The sequence below is a fragment of the Procambarus clarkii genome, chromosome 44 (assembly GCF_040958095.1).
Source record: "Procambarus clarkii isolate CNS0578487 chromosome 44, FALCON_Pclarkii_2.0, whole genome shotgun sequence".
NCBI lineage: Eukaryota > Metazoa > Arthropoda > Malacostraca > Decapoda > Cambaridae > Procambarus > Procambarus clarkii.
Window position 1 is genome coordinate 19,893,078 of NC_091193.1, and position 17,887 is coordinate 19,910,964.

Sequence of the window (17,887 nt, forward strand, 5' to 3'; positions counted from 1 at the left end):
GCTGCCTCCCACAATGGGGGCAGGATAGAAGGTGGAGGGTCAAGGAAACAGACCTCTGACTCCCATGGCATGGAAAAAGACTTCCCCCCGTGGAAAAAAATGAAGGGGCGAGTTTCTGGGCAGAATCTCATGGACAGTGGTTCCTAAGATTTCCACATAGGCACCTGTGCTTGAAATTTGGGGAGCCAGTCGGCCGAGCGGACAGCACGCTGGACTTCTGATCCTGTGGTCCTGGGTTCGATCCCAGGCACCGGCGAGAAACAATGGGCAGAGTTTCTTTTACCCTATGCCCCTGTTACCTAGCAGTAAAATAGGTACTTGGATGTTAGTCAGCTGTCACGGGCTGCTTCCTGGGGGGTGGAGGCCTGGTCGAGGACCGGGCCGCGGGGACACTAAAGCCCCGAAATCATCTCAAGATGTAGTGACCCAGACAAATTAATACTAGGACCACTGGCCAAGCTAGAAGGATCAAACATACCCTACCTCATCAACCAGCCGCCTGGCAAGAGAAGACTTCTAACAAGTGAAAAGGACCAGATTTGTAGGTGAATGTCATAAATTTTTGTGGATACCATTGTAGGCTTCAAGATGTCATCACAAAATTTATATGGAAGATGGGACCTCATGAGCATAGCTATAATCCTGTAACTACACTTGGGTAATGAAGGCACAAAATGAACTTCTACTTCCCTACTGCTCTAAACACATTGATAAAATAGAAAAGATACATGCCACTAAATGCTACCCAGACCTAAAAAATAAGAGCTATAATGCATATTTTACAGGAAAATATGACAAAATTTGAAACGGAAGAAAATAGAGAGATGTGATTACAGTATAGTATTGTGTTAAAGATTATAAGGGGTCTTGATGAAGCAGTAGTCATTATTTAACCCATTAAGTATGAAAACAGGTGCCAAAAATGCATCCAGATATTCTTTTCATACAGTGTCATGCATGTAATAAATCAAATGGAAGAATGCTGTGATGCCAGCATATTTGATAGCATCAAAACTGTATATGATAAGAGACTATAAGGACAACAAAATACTACAGGCTTGGCTCTCATCCCATAATTATACAGTACTTCGGTAATTACAAACACACAGTACAGTAGACCCAGTATATCAACTTTGAATCCACACTTTTAGTGAATACTATGCATAACATCTGTGGTTTGTGCCATATATAAGAAATGATGTGGAACTCCCATTAATGTGTATCCTTCATTCTTAATACAGTATATTAATTACTGGTGTTGGCCTTCTAAAACCTTCATTTCTTTTCTCATTTTGTTATTTATTGTCTTGTTTAATTATTTTAAATTCTTAATGCAGGTTTTGGAAGAAACTTCTTTGAACCAAGGTATAGTATGATTCACTTAAGCGAAGAATGTTGTAAAGCGCTGCTTAGTTTTTGCTACTGCAACCGTAGAAGTTATTACTTATCCTTAACTGGGTTTAGATGCCTTTCTTGCCCTTGCTCTTAATATGCTTTATCTTAATGCTTATCAAAGAAACAAGGGAGAAGCATTAGCTGTAGCTCTAACATCTGTATAGAAGCAACGTTGCTCAAAGAATTATTTAACAAAATGCATTGCTCATGATCGCAGAATTAATCATTTTAATTATTCATTTATTTTATTATAGGCTATTTTCCATCTATTTCATTTCACCATAATTGCAGTATGGCTAATTGTGGTGACAGTGGCGACATAGTGGTGGCACTTCTGGCAACAGTTGGGTGGCACCTGTGGCGACACAGTTGGGTGGCACCTGTGGCGACACAGTTGGGTGGCACCTGTGGCGACACAGTTGGGTGGCACCTGTGGCGACACAGTTGGGTGGCACCTGTGGCGACACAGTTGGGTGGCACCTGTGGCGACACAGTTGGCAGGCACCTGTGGCGACATGACATGGTATTCTACATAACAAACTTGTACCACCCTTAGTGATGAGGGAAATAAGAAGAGCATTAGTCAGAGTTTGAGAGGCAGTGGCTGAAGACAGAGGGAAAGCATTATGTTAGGCTGACACATTAGTGGTTCCAAGTTGAAATCTTTCTATTAGTATAGCAATAGATGCTAATTCTGATTACATTAATCCAATTTCTGTATAATAACCGATTCCCATTAACATATGCAAATACAATTTGTTCACAAACATCCCGGCAAATGGTGGAAATTTACTGTATGTCGATCAGTGTTTGATAATAATAATTGGTTGACATGCTAAAGCCTTATTCCTGCTCTTGCTCTATATGTAGGCAACTTTTGTCCCTGATGACAACCTAGTTCATATATTGATTCCTGTATTTAAGTCAGTTCAGTGAAGCTTAAGTAATTACAAACTTTTTGGGAATGTTCATTAATAAGATTTTGAGAAAATGGTAGATCATGTATGTACAGTACGTACTGTATTCTGTATTATAGATCGCCAATAAAAAATTTATCACATTACAGTACATATAAAAAAACTGGAATAAGTTGCATATGAATTTTGTATGTTTTAATTTATTTGATGACTTTGAATATATATTAGCATATATATTCAGTAATTAATGTTTAGAGGTATCTTGAAGGGTAAAAATGGGTGTCTCTTGTGAGTAAACAAGCAGGGCAAGTATGGTATTCTTAAAGATCAGAATGAAAATATAGATAAGAAAAGTATATTCCATGCAATTGAAGAACCACTACATACAAATGTCTTTAGTGGGATTTTCTTGTGTTCCTTGTTCTTATAGATGCTTAGAAATTGCCAAACCTAAACAATTAAACAATAATTAGATGTTATAGAAAATAGAAGTCCAGATATTATTACTTACCTGCTTTTCTAATGCTGAAAATGCTTACATATTTGACATTCTGACTTTCATAGCTTTGACAGATTTTGGAATGGTATATTTGTCTTCCAGTGTCCAATACACCACATAATATAAGAGAACAAACTTTGATACCATTTAGTTTTAATAATTATTATTATTAAAACTTAATGGTGCCAAAGTTTGTTCTCATTTATGTGATACAAGTCAAGTGATATATATATACAATACTGGTTTATAAGCTATGGAAAATTGACTGCTCATAATAGTGCCTTGATATGACTAACCTCCTACTCATGACATCACAATGTAGAATTATTATACTTTTTATTGTGGTTTTTGCGTGTGGGGATTTAATTTTGTTTATTTCTGTAGGGTAAGGTGAAAAATAATTATCTGATATTCAAATGAAAAAAAATTGAGAATGTTAAGTGCTTTAATGTTCAAAACATCAGAAACTTATTGTGAAATGTATGTATGTACTCGCCTAGTTTTTGCTTGCAGGGGTTGAGCTCTGGCTCTTTGGTCCTGCCTCTCAACTTTCAATCAACTGATGTACAGGTTCCCAAACCTATTAGGCTCTTATTACATCTACACTTGAAACTGTGTATGGAGTCCGTATCCACACCACTTCCTAATGCATTCCATTGTCAACTACTCTTGACACTAAAAAATTCTTTCTAATGTCTATGGCTCATTTGGGCACACAATTTCCACCTGTCCCCTAGTGCATGTGCCCCTTGTTTTAAATAGTCTGTCTTTATCTACTCTATCAATTCCTTTGAGAATCGTGTATGTGGTGATTATGTCCCCCCTAACTCTTCTGTCTTCTAGCTGCGTGAGGTTTAATTCCCGTAGTCTCTCCTTGTAGCTCATACCCCTCGGTTCGGGCACTAGTCTGGTGGCAAACCTTTGAATCTTTTCCAGTTTAGTCTTATGCGTGACTAGATATGAACTCCATGCTGGAGCTGCATACTCCAGGATTGGTCTGACATATGTGGTATACAAAGTTCTGAATGATTCCTTACACAATTTTCTAAAGGCCATTTTTATGTTGGCCAACCTGGCATATATCGCTGATGTTATCTTCTTGATATGGGCTTCAGGGGACAGGTCTGGCGTGATATCATCTCCCAGGTGTGTCTCTCCGATTCTTGAAGAACTTCATCTCTCAAATGATACCTTGTATCTGGCTGCCTGCTCCCCACACCTTTCTCCATTACATTACATTTGCTTGGGTTAAACTCTAACAACCATTTCTTGTACCTTCCTATGTATGTATGTAGACAGATTAGGAGAATGGGGAAGTGACCTGTACTTGAAACATGACACTACTCCAGCATAACAATTGAGATGCTGCTAAAATAAAATATAAAATCTACTGTAGGATATAAAAACACAATTATAATTAATCTGTATGGTAATATTTGATGTCAGACTTCACATGATAGAACATATGATGAAATGCTAAAAAAATGGCCATCAGCATGGGTTCACAGTCGTCAGGCAAGTGTTGCTTAACATCTGAGCGGGACTAAATTTGAAATATATGAGACTAAAAATGGGTAAAATGGAGAAACTGAAGAGGCATGTGGTAAGTAGTACTGTATTTAAAAAATCACAAGTCATGTAATATATAAATGCAAAAGAAATAATTTCTTGCATTCAACACTTGATTGTTTCAATATACAATTTAATTTTTGGATATTGGATACCAGACACCTCTTCAATGTCTTCTCTTCATTTTATCCATCTTTAGTCCCTTTTGTTTCTAAATTCAATTCTACTCTAATGGTGAGTAACAATCACCTGGTGAATGCACATCCATACTGATTCATTTAAGTCTTTCACAAAGGAAATGAAAATACTAAGAAAATGCATTTAGTAAAAATGCATCCATGACATATTAAAGAATGTTGTAATGAATTTGCAAAGAAAAATCTTTGTACTGTACTTTCACTTTAATCAATCATGTACCCTACAACAAGAAATAAGTTGGTTGAACTTGTACATTCTTTTCAAAGGTCATATTTATAAAAATTTGGATTTGTTTCATCCATCCCCAGATTTCACATTACCCTACAAAGATTTCTTCTGAGCTATACCACATGGTTTCATTCTTATGCACTGTCCTGCTCTTCCCAAGGACAAGATCATACAACAGTAGTAGTTAATCTTTGATATTATATGCAAGGATCTTTAAAGATGGTTGCTGTTCATAGCCCTGCTGTCATAGTTGAGAGGACACATGAGAAAAAAATCTGTCCAATCCTAAACTGAATGTTCATGTACAAAAAAAATCCAACCACGTATTGCTCTGTTAATTCTTATTTGGTCTGCCTGGCTGCTACCAGATGGCAGCACCTACATTGTCAACAACATAGCATGGAGCTGCCCATCTAAGTGTAGACCTCATATTCATTTACAGTAATTAACTTGCATCTATGTACAGTAAACTTAATGAAGTGAACACCACTGTGTTTGTAGTTAGTCATTTGCGTGTTTTTTATCAACCGATGTTAATTATTTTCTCTGCTGGTCTAGGTCATATCTCAACTTTGGCCATTTTCCTCTTGGGTGTGTTCCCCGCACAATTCCTTAAGACTTGGTCTCCGTCTGGAGTATTATTACTGGGTGTGCAAGCTTAAGGATATTTGATTCCAAGTCAGTGTGTAAATACTCATTTTGTTATTCTCTCGAGAGGTTTGTTTTTCTTTTGTTCATTGGCTGTCGCTCATTCTTGTCTGTTGTAGACCAAATTTGATTATGGCAGGGCAAGAACACAAGCCTTGCTTCCAGGTCACTTGGCTGCAGTTAAGAACAGAAGTCAAGGGACCTGTGTTAAATTTTCATCTACTTTTCTGCTCTCCAGTGTTATTAACCTTGGTGATTAAACATTGGGTTCAGCACATTTCTTCTTGATAGTTTTTCAGAGTTCTGTAATAAGGTTTTTTTGTATCCTGGTCTCTCCCATAACTCCCCTGAGTTTGTGGTACAGTGGAACCTCGGGTAATGAACGTCCTTCTTTACAAATTTTTCAGGTTACAAGCTCAATTTCTTCGTAAAATTTGAATCGGTTTACGGGCTTTGCCTTGCCTTGCAAGTTTGTTGATACACTTATGGGTCAACCATTATCAGGCTTGTTAGACTTTCTCGACAAAGTGAGGGGAGCATATAGGAATAAAAAATATACACTACTTCGGAACCACCAGAAAGTCAAAGATGTAACTAGGCAAGCTACTGCTCAATGGGACAAGAATGACATTTTGAATACAAAGTTAAAGTTTGCTGGCAACAGGTAAACAACCATTCTGTCAACTTGTCAAGCTGCCACAAGATGCCACTACTTGGACTATTTCTCTGCTGTTCAACTAAGTGGTTCTGGCATTCCACTTCAGTTAAGTAGTTCTTTGGACACTGGTCTGAGGCATGGGACTTACTCGTTAAATTATAACAATTCAAGATTGTATTAATGTCAACGACCTTACATTTCCCTCACTTTCTAGTTTGCTCTGGCTTTTGTTAAAGGTATTTTTTCCCTAGTGGCCTCTAGCTGTTCCCATTCCTCATCAAAGTACAGCAATCTTCTCTGAGGCATTTGGGTTTATCCATTTCGGGTCAAGTTTTTTCGGGCCACATTTGTGTAATGCTTAAGATTTGCTAGTCAGTGTGAGGCTAGTTGATAGGGAATTAGTAGTTAGCAATATATTTGTGTTTATTGCACTTTGCTCTGACACTTGCAGATTTTAGGTGCAATTGAGTCACCTGAAGTGTTACTTGCCTTTCCTTGGCTCCAAACACCCTCATCTGTGCAACATGGCTCAAAGTCAGTAACCAACAACACTTCTCTTACACCTGGGCTTATTGTTTGGTTGGCCCAGACAGCCAGTTCTCATACTTTCAGGAAGTTGGTTAACTCACCCACTTCAGGACGGGAATTTACTGCTTGCAGCTACGTGGAATACTTCTCCAGATTTTTCGACAGAGCCATTTCTGTTGCCCCTATCCCTCCAACTTTGGGTTCTGAACTGCAGTGGTTTGCCATCAGTGGGCCTCTGTAATGATCTGCCAGCTGCTTCCCTATGTTTTGCCACTCCTCACTGGATTCCGTGTTCCTGATCCCATGTGTTGTGGTGCCCGTGTTAAAGTGCATTTATCTCGGTTGCTTTGCAAAGCTGAAATTTGTCATCCACAGATTATTCCCTGCCCATAATTAACATATTTACAACCTTCAAAGCATTCTTCTCTACAATATACTGTGCTGACATTCAGTCCTGAGGGTATTTGAAGACAAAAAAATGTGTGTGCATTCCATTACCTCCAATGGACTCCACACAGACACTCTGCATTGTCTGTGTGGTGCTCAACATTGTCTTTTTGATGATAATCACTCCCAGTGGAGGTTTGTGTGAATGGATATCTCCATCTACAGAGATATCAAGCAAGTGCTTCATACAGGTAAGTGCTATTTGTTCTTCAGTACTGTTTGTCTTCTTCTTCCCGTGGCTATTTTTGCCTAAGGAAGCAATTGAGTGGCACTGTACATATAAAAATAAGGCTTTTGAGTGTAAACAAAAAATTTTGAGGTCACTCAGATGCTCCAATTTTATCCTGGCTTCTCCCGAGACTTCCTTAAATGAACGTGCAGATGCTGCCGCTAAGGCAGAAATCCGCACTTGTCCCTTTTCTCGCACAGGTGTTCCTTATTTCGACTTCTACCCAGTATTCATTTCTCAATCAATGCCCGTTGGCAGGATCGTTGGTCTTCTGTTACCGGTAACAAACTGCGTGCTCTTAAGGGTAGCATGTCCTCATGCCTTCCTCCTACCATCATAAACGGTGGTGGAAAAAAAAGACTATGGTGAAGTTACATATTGGCCATACACGTTTAACTCGCGGGCAATTAATGGAGCACCGTCCTGCTCCTTATTGTCCCTTGTATGGTCATGCATATCCTAGTTGAATGTTCTGATTTTTAGGATGTGTGTGTGTGTCTTGCTTCCAGACTGCCCCTTGTGGTCACCTGTCCCTCGATAGACTCCTTGATGAATTAGATACGTTTGACTAATGCACTTTTGTTTTCCTATTAGCATCCTTAGTGAGTAAGTAAGTAATTATCAAAAGAAGGCACCAAACCGGGAAGGCTATGTAGCACCATCAAATACGCAAAATAATCAGAGGGCGCTAAATATCACCAAGGATGCCAATACGAGAACAAAAACGCATAAGGCGAACGATATCAAAAGTATCCGAGTCACCAAGAATGCTATCGAGGGACAGGTGACCGCGAGGGGCGGTCGGAAAGCAAGACACACGCTCGTCCTGGAAGTCAGGACATTCAAGAAGGACATGCACGACCGTAAGAGGGACAATGCAACTAGGACAATAAGGAGCAGGGCGGCGCTCCATCAAGTGACCATGGGTTAAGCGAGTATGGCCAAAACGCAACCTCGCCAGAGCTGTTTCCCACCGCCGGTTACGGTGGAAGGAGGACGGCCACGAGGAAACACAACATTTAAGAGTACGTAGCTTGTTACCAGTAACAGACAACCAAGAAGCCTGCCAACGGGTAAGGACTGAGGAATGGATAACCGGGTAAAAGTCGGAATACGGAATGCCTTTACGAGAGATGGGACAAGAGCGGACAGCTTCCTTAGCGGCAGCATCCGCACGCTCATTTAAAGACACGCCAATATGGCTGGGAACCCAACAAAACTCAACCGACTTAAATTTACTGTGAACGAGAAACAGCCAATGCTGGATCTCGACAACTACCGGATGAACTGGATTAAAGCACCCGAGAGCCATGAGGGCACTACGAGAGTCAACAACAACCACAAAGGAAGACTGACAACGAGAAAGCAGGAGACGAAGAGCATAGAGAATAGCATAAAGTTCTGCTGTAAAGATGCTAGTCTCCGGAGGCAAGCGACACATATAAGTGCGATCAGGAAAAACAACAGAGTAGCCAACACCGTCCGCTGACTTAGACCCATCGGTGAAGACAGAAACGGAGCGGGAGTGAGAAGAAAAGTGCTCGAGGAAAAGGCGTTTTAGAACTGTAGGAGGGGTAAAAGCTTTAGTGATACGAGTCAAGGATGTACAAAACCGCGGAAGAGGGACCCTCCACGGGGGCAAAGAAGGAACAACACGAGGAGAAACATCAGAAATACGAATGGAAAGAGAATCCTGGAGGCGAGATAACCGGACAGAAAGAGGGAGGTGGTGAAGAGGAACAGGAACCGCAGGAGGGGTAAAAGTTAAAGCACGACAGAGGCGAGAGGAAGGATGTTGCAAGGACCGCGCAAGATAGCGAAGACAGTAGCGATCACGGCGGTCCTGGAGAGACAGGAAGCCAGTGTCAACATACAAGCTAAGGACGGGAGTCGAACGAAAGGCACCAGAACTGAGGCGCAACCCAGTATGGTGCAAAGCATCAAGACGGCGAAGAGTAGAAGGAGAAGCAGACGAGTAAGCAGGGCAACCATAATCGAGCTTAGACAGGACGAGAGAGGAATGTAAAGCAAGGAGAGTGCGCCTATCTGCCCCCCAAGAAGTATGGGACAAGACCCGAAGGAGGGTAAGGGACTTAGAGCACTCAACACGGAGGTAAGAGATATGGGGAGACCAAGACAAACGAGTGTCAAGGAATAACCCCAAAAGCTTCGCGGAATCTTTGTATTCAAGGGGATGACCATAAAGTGACAAAGAGGGACGAAGAACAACCCGTTTCCGCGTAAAAGTCATGGCACAAGTCTTAGAAGTAGAGAACTTGAAGCCATGACCTGTGGCCCAAGACGACACGGCATCAATCGCAAGTTGAAGCCGGCGTTGAAGGAGAGGCGAATCATCACCCTGACAACAAAGGGTAAGATCATCGACATAGAGAGCGGAGAAGACACCAGAAGGAAGAGAGGAAAGAAGACCATTGAGGGCAACCAGAAAAAGAGTAGTGCTCAGAACACTACCCTGGGGCACACCTTCGTATTGCTGAAAAGAGGGAGACAGAGCGGTACCAAGGCGCACCCGAAAGGAACGACGAGAGAGGAAGCTGCGGAGAAAGAGAGGGAGATGACCACGAAGGCCAAAAGAATGAAGTTGAGATAGGATATGATAACGCCAAGTGGTGTCGTAAGCCTTTTCTAGGTCAAAAAGGACGGCAACAACGGAGGTCTTCGCAGCAAAAGCAGTACGAATATAGACCTCCAAGTTCACCAGGACATCTGTCGTGCTGCGGCACTTGCGGAAACCAAATTGAGAAGGGGAGAGGAGGTGATGGTGTTCCAGGAACCACATCAGACGAACGTTAACCATACGTTCAAAGAGTTTGCAGACACAACTTGTGAGAGCAATAGGGCGAAAGTCCTTAGGGGAAGTGCCCAGAGACCCCGGTTTGCGAACAGGGAGGACAACGGCATCGAGCCAGTCCTCAGGGACTGACGACGACTCCCAGATCCGATTATACAGACTCAGTAAATACTGAGACGTGCTCGGAGGGAGATGGCGAAGCATCTCATAATGAATACCATCGGAGCCCGCCGCCGTAGAACCGCATAGGGCCAGGGCAGAACGAAGTTCAGAGAGAGAGAAGGGATCATTATAGGGAAGCTGAAGATGAGTGCAGAAATCTAAAGGACGAGACTCAAGGACAGGTTTACGAAGAAGGAAAGATTGGGGAAGATGAAGACCAGAGCTAACAGAAGAAAAGTGGGAACCCAGTTCGGAAGCGACCTGCAACGGGTCCGCCACAAGAGTATCATGGAGGTGAAGGACCGGTGAAACATCGGGAACGAACTTACCCGCTATCTTGCGGATACGCTTCCAGATCTGGGCCAGAGGGGTTTCGGACGTAATTGTCGAGACATAAGATGCCCAACATTCACGTTTAGCCGTACGGATGGCCCTACGGGCCACCGCACTCGCTTTCCGAAAGAAAAGAAAAGAATCGGTCGTCTGCCTACGGCGGTGCTTCTTCCAGGCTGCACGCTTACAGCGGACAGCCCGAGCACAGTCCGCATTCCACCAGGGAACGCACTTCCGTGGCCCCCGAGAGGAAGAGCGAGGAATAGAGCGGAGGGCAGCGTCGAAGACAGTGTCATGAAAAAGGAGGAGAGCGCGAGAGAGGGGCAGAAGGGAGAGGTCAGAGAGAGTAGCACTGAGGGAAAATAGGGTCCAGTCCGCCTTAGCAAACTGCCACCTAGGGAAAGAGAGGGAAGGGCGAAAAGAGAAAAAGGAAACAAGGATGGGGAAATGATCACTTCCATGGAGGTCATCAAGAACCTGCCATGTGAAATCTAAGTAAAGAGAAGAAGAGCAGAGAGAAAGATCAAGACAAGAAAGGGTGCGAGTTCGAGAGTCCAAATGAGTGGGCTCACCAGAATTCAGAAGAGACAGGGAAGAAGAGAGGAGAAACGGCTCAAGGAGGCGACCCCGGGTATTCGTCAGAACGTCACCCCAAAGAGAATGACGACAATTGAAGTCACCCAGCAGGAGCACAGGCTCCGGCAAGGAGTCTAGGAGGTGTTTCAAATCAGGAAGAGAGAGCGGGACACTCGGGGGGAGATAAATGGAACAAACTGTGTACCATTTCCCCACAAAGATACGAGCAGCAGAACAATGGAGAGGCGAAGGAAAAAGTAAAGGAACAAAGGGAACATCAGCCCGAATCAAGAGAGCAGAAGAATTAGAAGCCCCAGCAATGGCTGGGGGGGGGGAGAGAAAGGAATAGCCACGAAAACGACCAGGACGAGCACCAAGCATCGGCTCCTGGAGACAGACACAAAGGGGCGAAAACCGCGAAACCAGAAGTTGGAGTTCGAGGAAATTGGCATAATAACCTCGAACGTTCCATTGAAGAATGGACAACGACGAGAAGAGAAAGGACAAAAACAGAGAACAAGGAAGAAACAAAGGCGAAAGACCAACAGAGCACGTTAAAGAATATCAGGGTCGGGATCAGGGTCAGCAAAGTCAGGGTTAGGGGGCATGGGTAAACTGAGCAAAGACGGAGGGAAGGAAACGGGAGAACAGATCAGAGGTGGGCGGGCAGGGTCCGGAGGAGGAGGAGGAGGAGACAACGGAGAGGAGCAGTCAAGGACAGCAGCAGGAAGAGGGGGAGTAGAAAGAGAGGAGCGCACCCCAGCAAGAGCAGCAACCGAAAGGGAAGCAGGGGCCAAAGAAACCTCCATAGCAGGAACAGGGGGCGCAAGCACTGAAACGGGAGGGGAAGGAGCAACAGAGCCAGAAGGAGGAGCTGAGGAAGAAAGCGAAGCCTTCTTACCCGCCGGGGAAGAGGAAGGAGAGGAGCCAGGCTTACGCTTCTGACTTAAAGAGACCGGTGTCCCAGCAACTACGTACCGGGCAACGGATTCCAGTGTCTCAACAGGAGAAGCCGAACGAGAGCACACACGACGGCCGTTAGGAGAGCGATGGACATCCGCCCGCACCGACAGGCGGCGGGGAGAGCCGATAGATGGAGGAAGAGGATGGGAAGGAGGATCGGAGGGGGACGAGGAAGAAGACACAGAAGACACGACAGACCGGGTAGAAGGAAGGGGAACCCCAGACAGAGGACCAGGAGGAGGATCTTTCGGGAGAGAACCCAAAGGGACAGAGGAGGGGGCAGTGGGCGCATCAGGGTCCAAGGCCTGGAAACGGTTGCGAGTCTGAGGAAGGCGGGAAGGACGAGGAGAGGAAGAGCGCAACACGCGAGCATAAGAGATATTAGCATAAGGCGGGAGCCGGCGAACCTGGCGCCTCGCCTCAGGAAAAGATAAACGCTCCCGGTGCTTCAAGTTGAGGACGGCTGCCTCAAGCTTGTAATGGACACACGCACGGGAGAAGGTAGGATGGGCCTCACCGCAGTTGAGGCAACGAGCCTGGGGAGAAGCGCACTCCGACTTAGAGTGACCTTCGCCACCACACAAAGGACAGAGAGAGACAGTCCCGGAGCAGCGGAGGGCACCATGCCCAAACCTCCAGCACTTGTTGCAGAGCCGAGGAGAAGGAATGTACTCCTGGACAGAGCACCTGGCACCAGCAAGAATGACAGAGGGTGGAAGGGTCCTACCATCAAAGGTAATCTTCACAACCCGGAGGGGTTGACGGCGACTACCACGAGGGGGACGAGTAAACGTGTCCACCTGGAGAATAGAATGGCCCTGGGCAGCGAGGATATGTCGAATATCGTCGTGGCAGTCGCGTAGGTCCCGAACACCGGTCGCAACATGGGGCGGGAGCAAAATAGTGCCAACACTGGCATTCAACTGAACGTTCTTCGAGACCCGAACGGGGGTCTCGCCAAGGCAGGATAAGGCAGCCAAGCGGGAAGCAGCATCCTGAGAAGGAGCAGCAACGACACGTGTACCGAGACGAGTGGGGTTGAAAGTAATGGAGGCATCCACGGAATCAATGAGATGTCGATGGAGGGAGAAATCGTCAGGAGGCGCAGAATCAAGAGGGAGGAGATCAAAATATTTGGCCCACGAAGCGGGACCAAACAAGGCTTGATAGGTAGCAGAACTGGAAGGAATCGAGCGAGGGCGGCCGTGACGAAGACGGCGGTGAGAACCCCCAGAGAGAGAGGGGTTAAAAGGCGCAGTAGTTACAACTAGAGAAGGAGCCACGCCAGGGGACGAGGTAGTCACCACTGGGGGCTTGGGGCTCGACCCAACCACAGAGGAGGGAGGGGAGCCAGAGGAAGGAGTCAGAGAGGCCAAAGGAGGAGCAAGGTCGGGGCCCAATGCAGCGGAGGCTACAGAGCCCGGTCTTCCAATACGGACCGACTCGGGGGCTTGGTCGCCCACCCCACGAGCCTGAGAAGGTAAACCAGAAGAAGCCGAAGCAGGGGTAATCATCTTGACGAAAGAAATAATTCACTCACGAATGTGCCCCCACACCCACCATGGAGCCACAATTAGAGGCAGGACACCCAACAAGAAGCTATCGCCGATCTTGTCGGGGCCTCCTAGGGGTGCGTCGCGAGTATACGCCCCACAAACGCCACCTTAAGAAACCGACAGTCCGTCGAGATCGGGTTCAGTGACGAAGTGGGGATTGACAATAAAAGGTTCCCCTCGCTCTCGACGTCGGGTACTGCAGTTCTACGGGTGCATGAGTATGCCTCCTCAAGCACCCGGGCGTCAAAATAGAAGAAGTCCAAGGGAAGAACCAGAACGAGCAAAAGGTCGGCAGGAAACGGCAAGCAGATAGGAGAAGAGGGGGGAGAAAAACGAAACAGAAGGAAAAGGAAAAGATGCCCAGCAGAATTGGAGAGGACGGCAGCAGGAGCACAAGGCTAGAAAAGGACAGAGGACTGTCCCAAGGAGCATCACACTCCGGCAGCCGCCCACCAAGCCCCCACACGGCGACAACGAGCTGAGCGGGGAGGGGGGCATCCTTAGTGATATTTAGTGCCTTTTGAATTTCCCACACATTTGATGGTGCTACATCAGTCTTCCCAGCTTAGTGCCTTCTTTTGATAATTACTTCTCCTAGGACTCTAGTCGGACTATATATGTGAGGCAGCTTTGTTGAATATTATTTGGAGTGCAGATAAATGAGCCTTCTGGAGGTTCATTCTGGTCTTGAGTTTTTTCTCCCATGTGTGTCTTCACTTGCTTTGACCTACTGTATTGCAGACATTTGAAAAGTCCCAGCTGTACCAGGGTGTAATTGTCAATCTGACCTGGTTCTTGTATGGGCCTGTCCTTGGAAAGAGTAGGACATTACCTAGGGAAGCAACTAAGTTGTCTGCTCAGAAATTAATTTTCTATCTACACTCAAAATTTTATCTTATGGTTTCTTTTTCTATCTTCTTGTATGTCTGTTGAGGCAAGGTTCCTTAATCGTTTTAGACAGTTATTCCCTTGGTGCACCAGGTGGCAATTTCTTCACTTTCTTAACAAGCCAGGCAAAATGTAAAACTCATCGGCATATATTTAGAACTGTTAATAGATCTTCAATATGTAAAGTTTGGAGATGGTTAGTAACCAAAATTTAGAGAATTTTGCATGCACCTTTCTGCTATGAATACTGTGTGAAAAAGAGGCATGCTAACATATGATTGTTTTACTAAAGGACCTTATTGTTAAACAGATTTTTCAGTAAACAAAATTAATGTAGTTCTGTAGAACTTCATGTAAACAAATTTGTTTAGTAGCTATTCATGCTTTGGTTACTAGTTGTTTTGAGCAAATACTTGAAAGAATAGCTTAAGCATTATTATTTGTCTTTTCCATAAGTTTTCTATTACTTATGATAAAGAATATCAATTAAATTTTAACAAAATTACAGTATATTAAAATTGCATCATTGATCATGTTGCATTATTGTAATGCAGTATATACAAATAATTTAATAAATTGTTTCTTCCCCACAGAGGTGTCAACCGAAGAAGAAGATGGGGGGACAGTGAAAGTGGTTCACTTCGGGGTTGTATGAGGAAGAATTGATTCTTGTGTTACCAGTACAAACCGAATGTCTGTCTTGAAAGCCTTTTAATTAACAGCATTGCAAGTCCTTCATTACTGCATGACAATGATTGATACTCCATTGTTTTGTTATTGAGCTAAAATATATTATATATATATATACATATATATATATACCATGGTAGTAAGCAAGCCTAATTTAAATACTGTATAAAGGATAATTGCATATTTGGACTGCAGACTGATTTTACCATTTTTGGGATGGATTAATATATGTTGTAGTCATAGTCCAATGGCCTCTCCTTGTTGCATGATTACCAAGAGATTTTTTATCATTAACTTCTCAATCGATTGCTGGACTCTTCTTACCTCTTGATGGTGAGATAGCTATATCATCTCTGTTGGATTTTGAAATTTAACTGTTTTGCAAGAGTCCTGTATAGTTTTGCTTTCTTAGATAGGCTGTTATTTAGCCAACCTAATAATAGTGATTCCTGTATGTCATTTGTAATTGTTTACTGGCAGCTTTATTCTTTAACCCTGCACTGCACATCTGTTTTTGGCAAAAACTTCATAGTGCAATTGTTAAGGACATATTTTTGTTGCTTTTATAAATGGTCTGGTAAAGGTAATGTCAAAATGTTTCCAAACTCAACTATTTTAATTTCAAAACACCGAGTGATGATGAAAACATTAAAATATAGCCTAAGTAAAAAAAAAATGCACAACTCTCAAAATGACATTTGTTGTTTGGTGCAGTGCAGTGGTTAATGTAGACCTAGTGAAATTGGAACTTATTTACAAGAGGGTACTTCAACATTTTACAGGAATTGCATAACTATCTGCAAGTGGAATGCGTTTTAGTATAAGTTTATGTTTAATAAAAAAAAAAAAAAAACTGTACAGGAATTCAAACCTGCAAAATAAAAGGCTGTCTGTCAACTAGGCCAGGATGCTCACAATGAGGGTCTCAGAAATTAGCTAACTGCTGCTTTATCTGAAATTTTAAATCCTTTGGCATCCCTTTCATCCATGTTATACAAAATGTAATCAACAATATCATGGGTAATAACATTTAATTCACTTGGATCATCAGGAGGGGTGCCGAGGTTTCAGATTGTGGATAAAGGGCAAGGCCTGAGAACCTAATGGGTTAGCATTTTCCAGACAATGTTAGTGAGATGGACATAGATAGCCCACTACAATATTTGTTTTGGAGCTGGCTATCGGCAAAATGTTTTCAAGAATTCGGTTTTCTGTAGTATAGGCAATTTCATTATAAATATACCAGATATTTGTTAGCTTGGCCTTGAAAAGATATCTCTGGATATCTTTGAGCAGATGGGAGTCAAACCAACCTAGGCAATGCCAGGTATTTCCCCCCCTGACAAGTGTGATATATATATTTATATATGCAACAATGATCAAGGTTTTACTGAACAAGAAACTCCAATAAATTCAATTGCTTGATTTTTCAACTAATAAAAATTTGGGTTATTGCAATTTTTTGCTGAACAAGAGATCTGAATAATTTCAATTTTTTCCATTTTTGGACATTTCCAATGAAAAAAGTTGGCTAACTAATAGGGGGCATAGACAATTTTTTTTTTAATAAATGGTGTACATATCCTGGTCTGAATATTTTAAGTTACTGTACTCCTGTGTCCTCTTCTAAGAATATTGTACTTGGGCAAAAAAAAAAAATAGGCCTCTATTAAACTCTGCAAATATATCATTACAAAGTTGTAATATATTAGACAAATGTATTCCTTTCTTCAAAAGATAATTGTAAACACTGCTGAGAGTATCCCATTACAAGCATGAAAATTAATGGTCTAGGTAAAGACTTGTCCAGATGGTAGTACATAATTAATAAGATGTTCAGTTTGCCTTATTGTTATAAGTGTTGATACTTTTATATTTTTATAGATTTGTTACATTTATATATAAAATATCTGCTGTATATAAGACATATGTATTATTTACCCAATAATTTAAATCAAGAAACGTTTTGCAGTGCTTGCTCTTTGATAGCAACTACATTATAGAATCTCTATAGTCTTCATTAAGTAATTATCAAAAGATGGCAAGCTGGGGAGACTATGTAGCACTATCAGCGTCACTGGATATGCAAGTCTAAATAACACAGGGGATGCCAATGTGAGAACAAAAGCTCATAAAGCAAAGGATATCAAAAGAACTGGATTTGCCAAGGGACAGTTGGGAAACAAGACTCACGAGCATCCTGAAAATCTAGACAGTAGACAAGGACTGTAAGAGGGACAATGCAGTTCGGACAATAAGGAACAGGGAGATGTTCCATTACATGGGCCAGACCTGTTTCCCACCTCTGGTTACGGTGGGTGGAGGAAGACCAAGGGGACAGGCTACCCTTAAGAGTAGCCAATTTATTACCAGTATCACAAGACCATTGGACACAGATTGAGGAATGAATGACAGTAAAAATTTGAGTAAGTAATGCCTTTTTGGGAAATAAGACAAGTGTGGATAGCTTCCTTAGTGGCAGTCCCCACACTCATTTGAGGGAATACCAATATGGCTGGGAACCCAGCAAAACTCACTTGCTTAAAACAACTAGAAACAAGAAACAGCCAATATTGTATTTTGAAGACAAG

The 17,887-nt window shown here is 43.1% G+C and overlaps 1 protein-coding gene across 7 annotated transcripts in view; it reads left to right on the forward strand.

The window, feature by feature from the left end:
- frtz (WD repeat-containing and planar cell polarity effector protein fritz) overlaps positions 1-17,219 on the forward strand; it is a 36,937-nt gene extending 19,718 nt beyond the window's left edge. For 5 of the 7 annotated variants that reach the window (XM_069300756.1, XM_045725699.2, XM_045725701.2 and 2 more), the window contains exons 11-12: positions 1,338-1,365; positions 15,200-17,219. In XM_069300756.1, the coding sequence (XP_069156857.1) occupies positions 1,338-1,365; positions 15,200-15,272 (101 nt within the window). In that variant the 3' untranslated portion in view covers positions 15,273-17,219. Of the gene's footprint in view, positions 1-1,337; positions 1,366-1,686; positions 4,863-15,199 lie in introns of those variants that run through there. The other 2 variants (XM_045725703.2, XM_045725702.2) reach the window with 2 other exon arrangements.
- The last annotated feature ends 668 nt before the right edge of the window (positions 17,220-17,887 follow it).